This window comes from Capsicum annuum, chromosome 8 (genome assembly GCF_002878395.1).
Source record: "Capsicum annuum cultivar UCD-10X-F1 chromosome 8, UCD10Xv1.1, whole genome shotgun sequence".
In the NCBI taxonomy this organism is placed as follows: Eukaryota; Viridiplantae; Streptophyta; class Magnoliopsida; order Solanales; family Solanaceae; genus Capsicum; species Capsicum annuum.
This window is the reverse complement of record NC_061118.1, coordinates 151,662,209-151,679,322: the sequence shown is the minus strand read 5'-3', so window position 1 is coordinate 151,679,322 and position 17,114 is coordinate 151,662,209. Positions and strand designations below refer to the sequence as shown.

General features: G+C 37.2%; 3 protein-coding genes across 13 annotated transcripts; all 3 read left to right on the top strand.

Moving 5' to 3' along the window:
- The first annotated feature begins 246 nt into the window (after positions 1-246).
- On the top strand, positions 247-1,989 carry LOC124886669 (receptor-like protein 19). Its single transcript, XM_047395558.1, has one exon. It carries the CDS (start codon positions 247-249, stop codon positions 1,987-1,989), a length of 1,743 nt encoding a protein of 580 aa, XP_047251514.1.
- A 763-nt stretch (positions 1,990-2,752) lies between these two features.
- LOC107839507 (receptor-like protein 19) lies at positions 2,753-10,444 on the top strand. 7 transcript variants are annotated; one of them, XR_001665091.2, is made up of 2 exons: positions 2,753-3,794; positions 10,263-10,444. XR_001665091.2 is itself a non-coding variant. In XM_047394632.1 (2 exons), exon 1 carries the CDS (start codon positions 5,528-5,530, stop codon positions 7,763-7,765), a length of 2,238 nt encoding a protein of 745 aa, XP_047250588.1. In that variant the 5' UTR covers positions 5,349-5,527; the 3' UTR covers positions 7,766-7,775; positions 10,263-10,444. The 7 variants fall into 7 exon arrangements, 1 of the variants encoding a protein (XP_047250588.1); XR_007043599.1 differs by having other exon boundaries at positions 2,753-3,872; XR_007043600.1 differs by lacking the exon at positions 2,753-3,794 and adding an exon at positions 4,028-4,602.
- A 1,532-nt stretch (positions 10,445-11,976) lies between these two features.
- LOC107839506 (cyclin-L1-1) lies at positions 11,977-16,448 on the top strand. Of its 5 annotated transcripts, none has more exons than XM_016683021.2 (10): positions 11,977-12,137; positions 12,455-12,632; positions 12,931-13,012; positions 13,109-13,249; positions 13,751-13,920; positions 14,935-15,208; positions 15,303-15,666; positions 15,812-15,847; positions 15,927-16,003; positions 16,198-16,448. In XM_016683021.2, exons 2-9 carry the CDS (start codon positions 12,481-12,483, stop codon positions 15,980-15,982), a joined length of 1,275 nt encoding a protein of 424 aa, XP_016538507.2. In that variant the 5' UTR covers positions 11,977-12,137; positions 12,455-12,480; the 3' UTR covers positions 15,983-16,003; positions 16,198-16,448. The 5 variants fall into 5 exon arrangements, with proteins under 5 accessions (XP_016538507.2, XP_016538506.2, XP_047250584.1 ...); XM_047394628.1 differs by having other exon boundaries at positions 11,990-12,137; positions 12,393-12,632; XM_016683020.2 differs by having other exon boundaries at positions 15,927-16,448.
- The last annotated feature ends 666 nt before the right edge of the window (positions 16,449-17,114 follow it).

Genomic DNA, 17,114 nt, shown 5'->3' with positions numbered 1-17,114 from the left:
ATCCATCCCAATAGTAGCCTTTTCCAGCTTCATCATCTTCAAACACTCGATCTTTCCTCAAACTATTTTTCGGGTTCTCATATTCCACCGAGCATTGGTCAGTTGGTCAACTTAGCGCATCTCAACCTTTCTTATTGTTATTTCCGAGGAAGGATTCCATTAGAAATCTCATACCTGTCCAGATTGGTTTCGCTTGATCTCTCTGATGAACGAAGTCTTCTACAACTTAACCAATTTGTATTCAGGATGCTCTTTCAAAACTTGACCAAGTTAGAGCTACTCTCTCTTACTCCGATAAACATTTCATCCAGCATACCCATAAATGTATCCTCTTCTCTGAGATATCTAGATCTTGCAGCTACTAACTTGCATGGAGATTTGCCAAAAAGCATCTTCCTCCTACCCAATCTGGAAACTCTCAGATTGTCATACAATGCGCATCTCACTGTTTCGATGCCCAAGTTTAACTGGAGCAGCAGTCATTCACTAAGGGAGTTGGAGCTCTCTTCGACAAATATTGCTGGAGGACTTCCCAGTTCACTCGGAACTCTCAAAGCCTTAAAAGTTGTGGGGTTTTATTATTGCAACCTTGCCGGACCTTTTCCAGAATCCATCAGGAACCTTTCACAAATCACCCGACTAGATCTTTCATACAACCATTTGGAGGGGGAAATTCCTGATGCTTTTTCCAACGCTCAAAAGCTTACATCCTTATCACTGGAGAGCAACTCCTTCAATGGCCGGTTCCCATCTTCCCTTGTGAACTTGACAAAGCTTGAAATGTTGAGTTTGAGACACAATTTATTCAGTGGTCCACTTCCCGTCACTGCTAATGGACTTCAAAATCTAGTAAGTCTAGACGTGTCTAGTAATTCACTCAACGGCTCAATCCCGTCTTGGATGGCGAGTCTTCCTTCATTGATTTATTTACTGCTGAAGAGAAATCATTTCAGTGGACCACTCTCTCTTATACAAAATAAGTTGAAGGGGGAGATTGGAGCACAATTGTTTTCAAGTCTCAAATATCTTGATCTTTCATCAAATAATTTGAGTGGTGAAGTAGAAGAAGAAATGTTTTCAAGCATGCAAAACCTCTACTTGCTTGATCTTTCATCAAATAATTTGACTGGTGAAGTAGAAGCAGAAATGTTTTCAAGCATGCAAAACCTTTACTTTCTTGATCTTTCTCGTAGTGGTTTATCATGGAGTAGCAATAAAGATAGCACCAACACCACCATTCCTCATCTTAGGTTTTTATGGTTACGCTTTTGTCATGTGAAAGATTTCCCAGATTTCTTATCGAATTCTAAAGAATTATGGATTTTGGATCTCTCGGAGAATGAAATTCACGGGCAGTTCCCTAAATGGTTTGGGGGTTTGGTTGCACTGCAAAGCCTTAACCTCTCTCACAACTACCTTACAAGCTTGGACCATCTACCATGGCAGACACCGGTATTTGTTGATCTTCAAACAAACTCACCTAGTGAACCTCTACCGTCCTCCCTTTGCAAGTTGAGTTACCTTACATTTCTTGATTTGTCTTATAATAACTTGAGTGCTGAAATTCCCAATTGTTTGGTTACTTCTGCCAGGCTCGAGATCTTAGACTTACGAGCTAATAACTTCCATGGGCTCCTACCAAACAAATTCCCCAAAAACAGTGGTCTAATTCACTTTAGTTTGAGCAAAAATCAACTGGAAGGTCCGATCCCAACATCTCTAGTCAACTGTACATACTTACAAGTCCTTGATTTGGGAAACAACAAAATTCGCGATACATTTCCCACCTGGTTGGAGACGCTGCAAGAGTTGGAGATTCTCATATTGGAATCTAACAGATTTTATGGACCCATAGTTGCTTTTAAAACGAAATCGCCATTTCCAAGTTTGAGTATCTTTGATCTCTCCGGCAATTCGTTTACCGGCTCTTTACCTATAGAGGTTCTAAAAGGCTTCAAAGCTATGATGAACATGAATGCAGACAAATAAAAAAGGGGGTATTTATTTGACGGAGCTTATTATTTACAGGGTTCAACAAGTGGGGAATCTTATGATGAGGAATCGATGATATTATTTACGAAAAATCAAGAGACCAAATTCAACAAGATCTTAAGGATTTTCACGACAATCGATTTGTCAAGGAACAAATTTGAGGGAGAAATCCCTAAATTCATTGGGAACTTGAATTCACTTCTGCTGCTGAATTTATCTCACAACAACCTCACAGGGCACATTCCTATTGAAATGAGGAACATGAGCACTCTTGAAGCTTTGGACCTATCATATAACCAGCTCAGTGGAAAAATTCCAGAGGAATTGGCAAGTCTCACATTTCTTGCGGTCCTAAATCTGTCACACAACCATCTCGTTGGACCTATTCCTCGGAGTAACCAGTTCAATACGTTTCCAAATGATTCATATTTTGGAAACCATGATCTGTGTGGATTTCCATTGTCAAATGAATGTGGGCAGCATAAGAGTTCATTAGTACCAGTATCGTTGGTTGAGCAAGAAGAAGAAGAAGAGCCTGGTTTTCTTAGCGAAATCACTTGGCAGTCTGTCCTAATTGGTTATGGTTGTGGCTTGGCTTTTGGATTTGCCATACTCTATATCATATACCGCTTTCAAAGGCCAAGATGGTTCATAGACTTTCTTGAAACTATCACTCATGAAATGATATACAGAGTACAGAGGGGACGTAAAAGGCGCATGAACAATCACAAAAAAAGACAGTGAATTCTATGAGGTAATTAATCAATAGTGGTGTTATTGTTGTTACTATATTCTTTACAGAATTAAGTGTGTGTACATTTTATTACCCTCACTTATCTATGCTTTTCCGCTGACATGTTATAAAAATAACAACATAAGCTATCTATGGAAATTGCGCAATTTATAGGGTACGCAGTGTAATAATTTGTATCCAATACAGTGATCAAGGCATATTTTAAATATGTGCTGCCATATCACTGCACAGTTTGTTTCATTGTTCTTTCATTTCCCAATCTAAAACCATAGTAAGTGTACATAATCAGAACACTTTAACCTACTGTAATTCATTGTTTATTATTGCTCATCAAGTATCAAGCAAGGGAGAGTCGAGATCAGAGCCACCACAATGTCCGCTTGGGAAAAAAGTGTTTTTATCATTTTTGCATGCATAGAATAAAAGGAATGCAGATCATCATGTCAGTTATAGTAGTATTTTTCAAGTAGTTATCTCACCTCTGCCGTGAAATATATTGTATAAGCAACTTATTATTATACAGATCTAAAAACATGTAACATTTGGTGTACTTCGTGCAACTGAATGGTCGCTGTAGTTGTTTTGCATCATTTCAACTTGCAGATCCAGAAAATGTGCATAAAGGTGAATTTAGGGAGTTATGGTAGGTGAATTGGCCAACCTGAACTTCTCGCTCTGGATTAATCCTTTCTTATTTCCCTACAAATAAAAAAATTGGGCAAACACAGAATAAGTTTTAGTTGACTTGAGTTGGACTCCAAACTCAACTTTCAATATTTGATTGGTGTTGGTTTTTTGTTGACCTAAAAACACACCCAGGTCATATGTATAGTATTGTACCTAAGATTGGGAGAGTGGAAAAAAATGGTAGCTTGTGTTATGCCTTTTTTGTTGAAGAACTAAATAAGAGAACAGTGTTTCTCTAATTACTACTTGATTAATAGGGGGTTGACTGATTGGTGTGGATGTTTGAACCAAGTGGATTGCATAATTGCATTGAATAATGATGCTGGGCCCAAAGTTGGAACATTTAGTGTGGAAGACTCAGGTAAGACGGCTATTCAATTTTGTTCAGTGCTGCTAATCCTAAACGGTCATCTCACAATTTCTAACGCACTACTAAAAGGTACGTGGATAAGTATTAAAGCTTTTTGCAAATTATGAATGAGTTCAAGACAAAACATCCAAGTCATTTCTCTACCTATATTTTTGTTTTGTATGTGAATTGTAATGGCAGTTTCCAGCCTTCTACTTTGCTTATGTCGGAACAAATAGGTAGATCGATCTATCTCTTACAGCTTTAGGCCCTGGTCTTTCTTAAATTTATGTCGGGAAACCTTTTCAATCCTGAGTTAGTTTCTTGGATAATTATCCAGACTATAAAAATTAACTAGGTAAAAATGGTATCTTGTAGTGCGCCTTTTTGCTTCTTGAATTAAATAAGAGACTAGTGTTTGTCTAATTCCTATAGTTACCAGTCCCTTTCCTTATTTAATAGGGGTTGATTTTTCTGGATGTTTGAACCAAGTTGATTCCATTGGCATTGAGGTTGGGCCCATGAATTAAAGTTGCAAATTTGTGAATTAATTTTTCCTATCTGATTGATGCACAAAGTCAGTTATGTTCAGATGCTAATGCTAAAGGTCTCTGCAAGCGTTTTCTTTTGTACTACTAAAAGTTCAAAGGGTATGTGGAAAATACTTAGACTATAAATGAACCAAGTGTTTTGTAGGACTTAATTGAGACCTCTACTAGCTCTATTTGACATCCCGCCTCCTCTACTTCACGAAGTTTCATCCCAACACTTAGCCTCTTTAGGACAATTGGCTATGGACGTGTAGTTGGGAAAGCAACAGGTGCACAAAGTCAAGTCTTTGTGATTGTTTGCCTTGTTCTTCTAATTGGTTAATTTGAAACTGTAGTATATAAATGAGAGTAGTGTTATGTCTTTTAAATTAGCTATATTTTCTATCAGAGATAGATTAAGAGAGAGATGGAGAGAATAATATTAATATCTCTTATAGTTTCCTTGTTTCTATTTCTCTATGCAGTTGAAATGGTTTCTTTTGCCTTTGGGCATCCACATTGTTCTTCTCATGATTCCCTTGCACTTTTACAGTTTAAGCAGTCACTTACCGTGACAGACTACTATGGTGAATTTTCTGTTCCGAAGACGGTGTCTTGGAACAGTAGTAGTATGGATTGTTGTAGGTGGGATGGAGTCACCTGTGATATCTTCACAGGCCATGTGATTGGTTTGGACTTGAGTTATAGCAGACTTGGAGGAATGGACTTGAGTTATAGCAGAATTGGAGTAACTATCCATCCCAATAGTAGCCTTTTCCATCTTCGTCATCTTCAAACACTCGATCTCTCCCGGAACAACTTTGCTGGTTCTCATATTCCACCGAACATTGGTCAGTTGGTTAGCTTAGTGCATCTCAACCTTTCTAATTGCGAGTTCGAAGGAAGGATTCCATTAGAAATCTCTCACTTGTCTAATTTGGTTTCCCTTGATCTCTCTGTTGTCGGCTACGATGTCCAGCTTAGTCGGGAAGGATTCAACACGCTCTTTCATAACTTAACCAAGTTAGAGATACTATCTCTTTCTCAGTTGAACACTTTATCCAGTATACCCATGAATATATCCTCCTCTTCTTTGAGATATCTAGATCTTGTAGCTACTAACTTGCATGGAGATTTGCCAAAAAGCATTTTCCTCCTACCCAATCTGGAAACTCTCAGATTGTCATACAATACAATACGCATCTCACTGTTTCGATGCCCAAGTTTAACTGGAGCAGCAGTCATTCACTAAGGGAGTTGGAGCTCTCTTCGATAAATATTTCCGGAGGGCTACCCACTTCACTTGGAACTCTCAAAGCCTTAAAACTTATGAAACTTTCTGGGTGCAACCTCTTGGGACATATTCCAGAATCCATCAGGAATCTTTCACAAATCACCCAACTGGATCTTTCAGACAACCATTTGGACGGGGAAATTCCTGATGCTTTTTCCAACTTCCAAAAGCTTACATCCTTATCACTGGAGAACAACGCCTTTATTGGCCCATCCCCAGCTTCTCTTTTCAACTTGACAAAGCTTGAATATTTGAGTTTGAGAAACAATCTTCTCAGTGGTCCACTTCCTCCTTTTACTGCTATCAGGCTTCAAAATCTAGAACGCCTATATTTGTCTCAAAACTCACTCAACGGCTCAATCCCATCTTGGATGAATAGTCTTCCTACATTGAGTCAATTATCGCTTGGGAGGAATCGTTTCAGTGGACCACTTCCTGAGTTTAAGACCAACTCTCTACACTTGCTTGATTTGTCTGAAAATCAACTTAATGGTTCCATACCGCAATCACTTAGAGATCTTGTGAACCTAAATGTTCTCACTCTTGGACATAATAATTTGAGCGGCGAGGTTGGAGCACAAACATTTTCAAGCATGAAATACCTCGAATATCTTGATCTTTCTTATAGTGGTTTATCATGGAGTAGCAATAAGGACGATATCAACACCACTTTACCCCGTCTTAGTTATTTAGGTTTAGGATCTTGTCGTGTGAAAGATTTCCCGGGTTTCGTGTTGAACTCCAAGTTTTTTTGGGCTTTGGATCTCCCCGAGAATGAAATTCACGGGGAGTTCCCAAAATGGTTTGGGGGTGTAAGTAAATTGCAAAGCCTTAACCTCTCTCACAACTACCTTACAAGCTTAGACCATCTACCTTGGGAGACAATGGTGGTACTTGATCTCCAATCAAACTCACTCACTGGACCACTGCCCTCCTCCCTTTGCAGATTAAGTAAACTTCATCTTATAAATTTGTCTTACAATAATTTGAGTGCTGAAATTCCCAATTGTTTGTTTTCTTTTGTCCAGCTCACGGTCTTAGACTTACGAGCTAATAACTTCTACGGACCCCTCCCAAACAAATTCCCAGAGAATAGTGTTCTAATTCATATTAGTTTGAGCAAAAATCAATTGGAAGGTCCCATCCCAACATCGCTAGTCAACTGTACCCTCTTACAACTCCTCGATTTGGGAAACAACAAATTCCGTGATACATTTCCCACCTGGTTGGAGATGCTGGATGCTTTGGAGATTCTCATATTGAAATCTAATAGATTTTATGGACCCATCGTTGCTTTCCAAACAAAATCGCCATTTCCAAATTTGAGGATCTTTGATCTCTCCGGTAATTCGTTTACAGGATCTTTACCTACGGTGGTTCTAAAAGGTTTCAAAGCTATGATGAATATGGATGGACATAAATCAGAATTGGGGTACTATGTTCAGTTCATTCTTGCTTTCTCCGTATATACGGCTGCAGATGCTGCATTGTATGCGGATTCGATGACGTTAGTGATCAAAAATCAAGAGACTAAATTCAACAAGATCTTGAAGGTTTTCACAGCAATCGATTTGTCAAGAAACAAGTTTGAGGGAGAAATCCCTAAATTCATTGGGAACTTGAATTCACTTCTCCTACTGAATTTATCTCACAACCACCTCACAGGGCACATTCCTGTTGAAATGAGGAACATGAGCACTCTTGAAGCTTTGGACCTTTCATATAACCAGCTTACTGGCAAAATTCCAGAGGAATTGGCAAGTCTCACATTTCTTGCGGTCCTAAATCTGTCACACAACCATCTCGTTGGACCTATTCCTCGTAGCAACCAGTTCAATACGTTTCCAAATGATTCCTATTTTGGAAACCCTGATTTGTGTGGATTCCCATTATCAAATGAATGTGGGGGGAATAAGAGCGCATTGTCAGTTGAACAAGAGGAAGAAGAGCCAAGTTTTCTTAGCGAAATGACTTGGCAATCTGTCCTAATTGGTTTTGGTTGTGGCTTGACTTTCGGATTTGCCATACCGTATCTCATATACCGCTTTCAAAGGCCAAGATGGTTCATAGACTTTTTTGAAACTATCAGTCATGAAATGATATACATAGCGAATAGGGGAGGTCGAAGGCGCGGGAACAATCGCAGAAGAAGACAGTGAAATCCATGAGGTTTTTTTGTTTTTTTTTTTTAATTTTGGGCCCAATGATGGACCGATTTATTAATAATCAATCAAGGCAAATCAAAATATTACATTGTTGACACAAGGCCCATCTCATGACCCGGTCAAAATAATAGAAGTGAACTTTACTAAAATCAAAACCAAAACTAATAGGATAAGCACTCTCTAATCTTCCTCACAGTTGAGCGGCTTATTTCCTCCAAGCTGCCGCTTCATCTTCTTCCTTGTTACGGAAGTTTGATCCCACTTCATCACCGAATTTGCTCTGATATCTTTAACCTTGGTATAACCTCCTCCTTCTTCTTGTGCTTGATCTTTATCTTTCTCCATCTCCTTCTTACTGAAATCTTAATGTTTACACATTGTTTGTATTTAACACCACCTTACCGATGAAAAGTGCCAACACACCAATTTGTATGCCTCTGTAAGCTTCTCTGTAGTTGTCGATTGTGGTGACCGACCAAACTAGACCTGGTATCTTGCCATGGTTGTGGTGAAGTTTCTTGATTAGCTAAATACAACACATTTCTATGTCTATGTAAAGGCTGATTCCTTATTGTGCTTAACTCTTTGTTGCATCCCCTGGAATTTTTGGGACACGTTGGTTCTTTTTTAATTAGCTGCATCTGACTCCCACTTGCTTGTGAAAACCTGGATCCATCTTTTCATTATTATATGTATATTTTGCGTGTTTTGATCCTAAGATTAGGAATCTGCATTTTATCCACATTTACCTGCTTTCTGATTTTAGCTGGTAGCTCCATGAAATGATTGTAAACCTTAGTCTGTTGTGATTCAATAACCTCATTAGCTAGAGCATCTGCCACAACATTTCCTTCACGAAAAATGTGAATTACCTGACCTTGCACATCTAGTAACCTGCTTCAAATTTCCTCCACCATTTCCACTAGAACCCAAGGAATCTTCCATTGCCGGTTAGTAATTCTCACCAAAGTAAGAGAATCTGTCTGTATAGTAATTCCCATATATCCGTTTTCGTTGGAAAACTCTACTGCCTCTCTCTAATTGCCCTTGCTTCTGCTTCAATATTAGTTGTTTCTCCTATTCTTGATGCCTTAGCAAAAACCAAATCTCCTGTATCATTCCTAATACAAAAAGATAGAGCTCCCAATCCTGGATTTCCTCTGCAAGCACCATCCGTATTACTCTTTAACCGGTCCTTTTCAGGAAAACTCTAAGTTACAGCATAATGATATAATCTTGGTTTATAGGACCTCCAAATATTGCTTATGTCTGGCCAATTCAGCTTTCCAATTCTCATCCATGGATACAAGACCTTAATTAAGTTTCTAACCATTTCTTGTACTTGCCATATGAGTTCATTATAAGTTACCATACCTCCATATTTAATGGTATTTATTCTTCTCCATAAGCTCCACATAATCATTGCTGGTACGGCTCTGCATAGAGTTTCCATTTTTGGGGTTGATTTCATTGTCCACCATGTGTCAATGATCTGCTTCATATCCATATCTTCAATATGTATATCTGCAAAAACAGCAAACTGCCTCCATAGCTTTTCAGCTATGGGGGCTGTTAGAAAAAGATGCTCCATAGTCTCCTCTTTCCTCATATCACAGCACCAACATCTAGAAACAACATACATTTTCATTCTCTTTAGATTGTCATCTGTTGCAATTCTTCTCTTCCAAGCCCTCCACATAAAAAAAATCATTTTGAAAGGTAACCCTTTTTTCCAAATCTGTTTATATTCCTCCTTTTCATCTCTTTTACTCCTTATGGTTCTCCCAAGCAGATTTTGCTGAAAAGCTACCCTGAGAATTGCCAGTCCACCAAGGTATATCATTACCATAACTCATGTTTGGTACCTTAATGTTATCCACAATAAACTCCACCATTTCCTGTGACAATTTACTTGCCAGTTTATCCCTGCTCCATTCCCCATTCTCTACAAACTCCATCACCTCTAATTCCTCCTCCTCAGCCCTTTCATGCTCCACATAATACAATGCTCCTTGTCCAGTCCACTTGTCATACCAGTAACTTGAATTACCCCCTTTCATTTGCCACCATATGTTGTGTTCTACATCATCTTTTATTGCCACCATGCTTCTCCACACATGTGATGGAAATCCATGAGGTAATTAATCAATAGTCGCGTTATTGTTCATAATTCAGTCTTTACAGAACTAAAGTGTATTATATATTTTAGTAGCATCACTTATCTATGCTCTTCCCCTGGAAAGTTATTAAAAAACAAAAAAAAACATATGCTATCTATGGGAATAGGAAACTTAGTAGAAGTATATCGAAGAAACTCCCTACTATGAAATAACATTACACATTTTAGTTCAATTGAATACCTTAAAATTTTCGAAATTTAATAATTTTATTTGTTTCATCGTTCTTTTGTTCCCCAATCAAAAAATCATAGTAAGTTACAGAATTATAACACTTTACCCTAATTTAATTCATTGTTTATTATTTGTCATAGATTGAAATCAGCGAGGGAGAGATCAGAAAGCCACTACATGTACAGTGTCTGGGTTGGGAATGCAGTTTACCATTGTCGTCATGTTAATTAGTAGTATCTGTTAATTATTTATCGCGTCTCTGTATAAGCTAACTTATTATCATACCTTTCTGAATAATTTTAGCATCGATGTATTTCGTCCAGCTGAGATTTTTTTGTTTTTTTGCTTCGTTTGTAGTAGTAAATAAATAGTAGTAATCCATTTCAACAAAATAAATTGAAATATTCCCTAGGACATAGTTTTGTAGCCTTCATAAGTCAAAACTAGTTCTAAAAGCTTTCCAAACAGTTAAATGAACTGTGTATAGCTACCTTACTAAAAAGGTGACAAGGGAAGTTCAACAAAACAAAACCAAAAGGTAGAATTCAAAATTGAATCGAGTGCAGATTCAAACTTTTTCCACCACGGAAATTCAATACTGCTTGATATTGATTCTGTTCATAGCGGAATTAAAAGAATTTTAGAAAGAATATCTAAAGATTTACGAAATAAATACAATATGTTATTGAGAGAAATACTAATCTCGTCTTGCTTGTCGAGAAATATGAAGATTTGAAATAGATTCTGAAGTTGTCGCGTCTTCTCAAATTATTTGTTTCTAGTTTCTCCGGTCACCTTTATGATCTAACACAATAAAAGTATAGTATAATATAATTTGCAAATACTCCTCTCATTCACTTTTATTTGTCCAGTTTGAAAAATGAAGAGATAATTTACTATTCCATTTCTGATTTACCTTGTATAATCATTCCCTATTAAATTTATTATGATTTTGAGACAATTAAAAGTAAATATCACCTAAGTTTAATTTCAATTTGTATAACATAACTACGTAAGCGTCGTATCTTTCATATTGGTTCTTTTAACATTTTATTATTATTACTGTGAAATTCAAGTGTACATGAGATTGGGAAAAATTGTATTTTGCTGAGTTGACAAATCTTGTTAGAGAGTTTTTGAAAAAGAAAATTCACAAATTTAATCACTTTATTGATAAAAAACTACGTTAGGTGATTTAGCTAAATAGTTTTACAATAACCTTTTGAGATATGTACTTTCTAAATGCGTCCAAATTTATTCATTTTGATTTTTGTATAATTTATAGCAAATATTTATAGTATACTTGCAACTATACTAAATTTTATGTAGGGATTATTTTTCTTATAAGAGTTATAGTCAATGGAAGTCCAATTCATTTGCACACGATCTAGTTGATTTTATTTATTTTTTAAAAAAAGAAAGAAGAGTATTTAAAATTATATTTTTGTGCTTGAACATGATATTCACTTGAAAAAGAAATAGTTTTTCGAGAAAAAATTTAAATATTAATTATCTCAAGTTTGAATCTAATATATTTAAACTTGAATTTGTAATAATGAATTTATACTCAGACGTTTTCTCTTCAAATAATAACCGTATTAAATAATAAAATAAAGAAACAAAAAAATAATAATATTCCTACAAAATAAAGGGAAAAGATAAAATATTCTCATATATTTTCATGTGTTAGCTAAGTTTATTTTTCATTATACTATAAAGTAAAATATACTCTCAATGAGTGCTAATTCCTTAATGGATCCTAAATCCAAATTAATCGAGTTTTCAACGTAGATACCGCCTACCGGACACCGGTGGAAAACAAAAAAATAATAATAAAAATATACTCTCAATTGGGTGGCTTTCCTAAATCAACTGAAAAATTACCCGAATCCGTTTCCTAACCCGACCCACTATTTTGAATAAAACAATATCTTGGTCAAGCGAATTAGAAAAACAGTTCGAAAAAATTTAGCGCTTCAACAACGATTTCTTCTTCTTTCCCCACTAAACCCTATGTAAGTGAATCTTTGAAATTCTACTACTCTGTTTTGTATGTATATACTATTTACAATTAGGGTTACAAATTGTATAATTATTCATTAACGGGTCGATAATCAATTCTTTGTTGCCAGTAGATTTTAGGATTAAGTTTGTATGATAAATACATGGGAATGTGAGAAGGGAAAAAATTATTTTTTTTTGTCTTTTGTTTTTGACTTTTTTGTTTCTAGGTAAGGTGTTTTTAACCTGAGTTTTGTTTATACATGTAGGTTATTGTTTATACAGATGGGAGATGTGGGGTTTATTGGATTTTGTTTTTCTTTTATTGCAGTTTGGGTGATTTCTTGAAGTTTAAATATGATTTATACGGCGATAGATACGTTTTATCTATCAGAGGAGCAGCTTATAAATTCGCCTTCTAGGAAAGATGGAATTGATGAAGTTACGGAAACAACACTTAGAATCTATGGTTGTGATCTTATCCAAGACAGCGGGATTTTGCTCAGATTGTATCCTTTTTTTATGTAATTGATGTATGAATATGATGTGCTGTGGTTGATTGTGCTATTACTTTTCTAATACGAAGTTGTTGCCATGTGACCTGGAGGTTATGGGTTCAAGCTGTGGAAACAACCTCTTGAAGAAATGCAAGGTAAGGCTGCGTATAATAAACGCCCTTGTTGTTCGGCCCTTTCTCGGACCCCATGCATAGCGGGAGCTTTACTGAACTGGGCTGTCCTTTACTTTTCTAACATAAAGTTCATAGCATTTGGTTTTGGTGTGTTTCCTTAACACTATAATCTGCAGACCCCAAGCTGTAATGGCCACTGGTCAAGTATTATTTCATCGCTTTTACTGCAAGAAATCATTTGCCCGTTTTAATGTGAAGGTTTGTTTCTTTTGCCATCTGCTCCAACTCCAAATTACCTTGAAAGAAAAATTGTGTTATTTATGCTGAGGTGTGGATGTTTGTTTTAATTTGCAGAGGGTCGCTGCTAGTTGTGTTTGGCTTGCATCAAAACTTGAAGAAAGCCCGAGAAAAGCAAGGCAGGTGCTTATTGTTTTCCACAGAATGGAATGTAGGAGAGAAAACTTACCTATAGAACATCTGGATACATCTTCGAAGGTTTGATATCTCTTTTACTTGTGAAAATGGTTTATTTCTATCTATATGTTACTTTGCTTTACACATTGATATATTGGGGTAATTTCCTTTTTTTTGGTGTGTTTTATATTAGTAATATTTTTTGTTTGTTCCTGAAATACCCAATTTGAAAAAACATAATGTTCCTGAAAGTTCTACAGAACCTTTTTTTCTACAATAATATTTCCAGTACGTTAAGATTAAAGTTTTGATGCATTGCAAGTCATCAGACTGCATAGAGGCTGATAGTGTCGCTGCCAATCTTTTAGTATTAATTCATGAGTAAAATCTTCTATCTGCAACTTCCCTTTTTACCCTTCTTTTCTCAAAGGGGCGGGGGCTCCTTCAGATGCATTTATGCCCGCCAAGTTTGCATTTTCTTACATTTCATTGGTGTTTGGGGGTTTCTACATATTGTAACCGCATCAAGCTGATACATTTCATTGGTGTTTCCATTTCAAAGATTTATGGTCTCTTTTGCAGAAATATATTGATTTGAAAGCAGACCTAATCAGAACAGAGAGGCATCTTTTAAAAGAGATGGGTTTCATCTGCCATGTTGAGCATCCTCATAAGTTTATATCAAACTACCTTGCACCTTTTGAAGCACCTGCAGAATTGAGACAAGAAGCTTGGAATCTTGCAAATGACAGGTGCGTATTATTTAGGTCTTGTTATGCCTATCTGAATATGTTTCTTACGTTGGTGTTGACAACAGAAAGTATTTCTTGAATTGCTACAAGTTATAACAGTACCTGCTTCCCTTCATGTATACTGTAGACATTTAATGCTCAGTACTTAAAATTGATTGAGCTATATTTGTGTTTTGGCCATCTTTTTTCCTATATTATTTTGTGTTGTCAACTTGAATACTTAAAAGTTGTACCATCTTTTCTTTTTGGAAGCCTAAACTCTGATCTTAGCTTGAAAGTTTGTTAAATCTTTTAGTTCATACCTTAGATGTGGCATGATTAATATCTAACAGTTTTCAAGATCCATATGTGTCCTTTAAAATGAAATGGTCATGTAACTGATGTGGAAGAAAGAAGGGATCTACTCAAATCAAAAGACTATAAGTGGGAAAAGCTTTTTGGTGGTTGTTTTTCTTTCGTAATGTTTCTCCTTTTCCATTCCCAGGTTCTATGTTGTGAGGAATCCTATCTTACACTCTATTCATTTTCCAAATAAAGGAAACATAGGCTCTCTTTCGTTTTATTATGTCATAGCTGGATTTAAATTAAACCAGGTGCTGCTTACATCATTTTCATTGTGTTATTAACATATAGTTGAAAAATGTAAATAAGATGGCACATACATTACTCTTTGGTAGCATAGGGGTGGTATACCAAATCAAGAAGATAAATCAAGCCCCTCCCCCATAATCATTATTATCTAAATTTTTGATGCGAATGCTCGGCTCATGGTATCACTATTGTTTTTTTAAGCCTGTAATGGGATGTACTGAGAAGTTCTTTCATCAAGGTATCTTGTTTCTTTTGGCATCTATATTTTTCTTCTAACAAGTGTCGCGGTACTCTTGGATGAAGCTTACTAATTGGGCAGTGATAAATAATATATTGGCCTAAAACTTTTATTCAACTTATTTCCCAGAATTTTATAATGTTTCTAACCATAAAACCTTCTGGGGTGCTTTTGTTTGTGAACAGTTTGCGCACAACACTCTGTGTAAGATTCAAGAGTGAGGTTGTGGCCTGTGGAGTTGTATATGCTGCAGCCCGTAGATTCGAAGTGCCCCTCCCAGAGGATCCTCCTTGGTGGAAAGCGTTTGATGCAGACAAGGCTGGTATAGATGAAGTTTGCAGAGTTCTCGCTCATCTTTACAGCCTTCCAAAAGCACAATACATTCCTGTGTGCAAGGAAGGAAGTTCGTTTGCTACATCAAACAGATCAAGGGACATGCCATCGCTTCCTGTATCTAAGGTAAAACACTTACCTGTCTTTCAATACGATAGCCATCTGCTATAGAACATGTCCAATTTGATATTAACCCCTCTCCTTTCTTTTTCTTTTGTAGGAAGGTTTTTTGGATGTTCGACCAGTGAATGAAGATACTGAGGAAGTTGCCAAGGATGCAGTAACAAAACCCGCCCTTGATAAGTTGAAGGACTTAAAGAAGAACGATGATGACGCTAAACCTTTAGAAGGGGTGTCAAAAGAAGACACTGGAAGAACTGATCATAGAACAGATGCAGGCGGAGAAAAGAACAAGGAGAGAGAGAGGGACAGGGGCAGAGACAGGGAGAGAGAGAGGGATAAGGAAAGACTAAAGTCTCGCGAACGTGATAGAGGAAGGGAATCTGACAGGGAAAGGGAGCGAGACGACTTTGAAAGGGACAAGGAAAAATCCAAGGAAAGGAGTCATCGTTCAAGAGACAAAGGTAGGTTCTGGTTGACTTGTGATTATCTAATTCCCATATTTGTCAACATTCAGATAGGCTTGTGAATGTTTAATGTCCAGTCTCTTTATGTGTAATTGGCTATTTTTTCTGGTTTGCCTTATTCAACCTGATCTATATATTGCAGGTCACTCAGAGAAACCAAAACATCACTCTTCTCGAGGTTAACAACACTATACTTTTGTCTGATCTTGAGTCCTGACTCCTGATGGATCGTACTTAACAACTTTCTGTGTATGCAGATCGTGATTACCCGTCTTATTCATCACGGGAAAAGGATCGTCGTAGACACCATTAGCTTGGAGCAGCCTGGCAAAATGTACTCTCGATCACTTCAATCAAGAAGTTGCTTTCTCCATTAAAGCTTCTTTTAAATCACACTTTCATGGATTTCATTAATCTGCATATGGAGGATTTGTTTAATTTGGGGAATTGTATATCCACCGGTTGAATTGGACCCATCATTCTCCTGCTTGAGACACCTAAAAATATGCTTATGGTTTGATGTTGCAGGTTACCATACCAAATATGTTAGTCTTTATGGAGCGTAGCTGCTTAGTCTTATGGATCGTAGCTGCTGCTTTTTGCATATTAGCTGAGAGTGCCGCCTTCTTGGTGAAACTGTACCACACCCTTTTGTATAAACCAAGAGTCTCTTGTAATCGCGACATTGGTTTTAACGATTGTCATTTAGTTCCCCTGAACAATTGATATACCTGTGTTGTCCAAATATATTCGGTCTGCACGAACTCTTTAACTTTCAACAGACTTCTTCCTTTCACCTTCTAGCCTGTGGAATGAATCATTACAGTGTGGACTGAACAAACATGGCTGTCATTTATAGCAATGCTGTTTAGCGCTCAATAACGTGAAATATCACTGTTTACTATCTAAAATTACAACAACAACAAACTCAGTGTATTCCCACCTAGTGGGGTCTGGGGGGTAAGATGTACGCAGTCCATACCTCTACCTCTAAAGAAGTAGAAAGGCTGTTTCCGATAGACCCTCGGCTCAAGTCACGAGATACCACACAAACTCATAGTAAAGCACAAAACTAGATTACATAACATAAATACGGCACCCATAAGTATTAGAAAACAGAAGAAAGCACACAGATTTGTAATAAAACATGGAACACGGAATCCTAACAAGAATAAAACCCCCACCAAATAATTCCCTACACTAGCGACCCAAACCGTCCTAGTCTTTTGCCCTAATTCGCGTCCTCCAGACCTTCCTATCTAGGGTCATGTCCTCGGTGAGCTGTAACTGCTCCATGTCCCGCCTAATCACTTCACCCCAGTACTTTTTCGGCCTACCCCTACCCCGCCTAAAATCATCCAACGCTAGCCTCTCACACCTACGAACCGGGGCATCCATGCCCCTCCTCTTCACGTGTCCGAACCATCTCAATCGGGCTTCCCGCA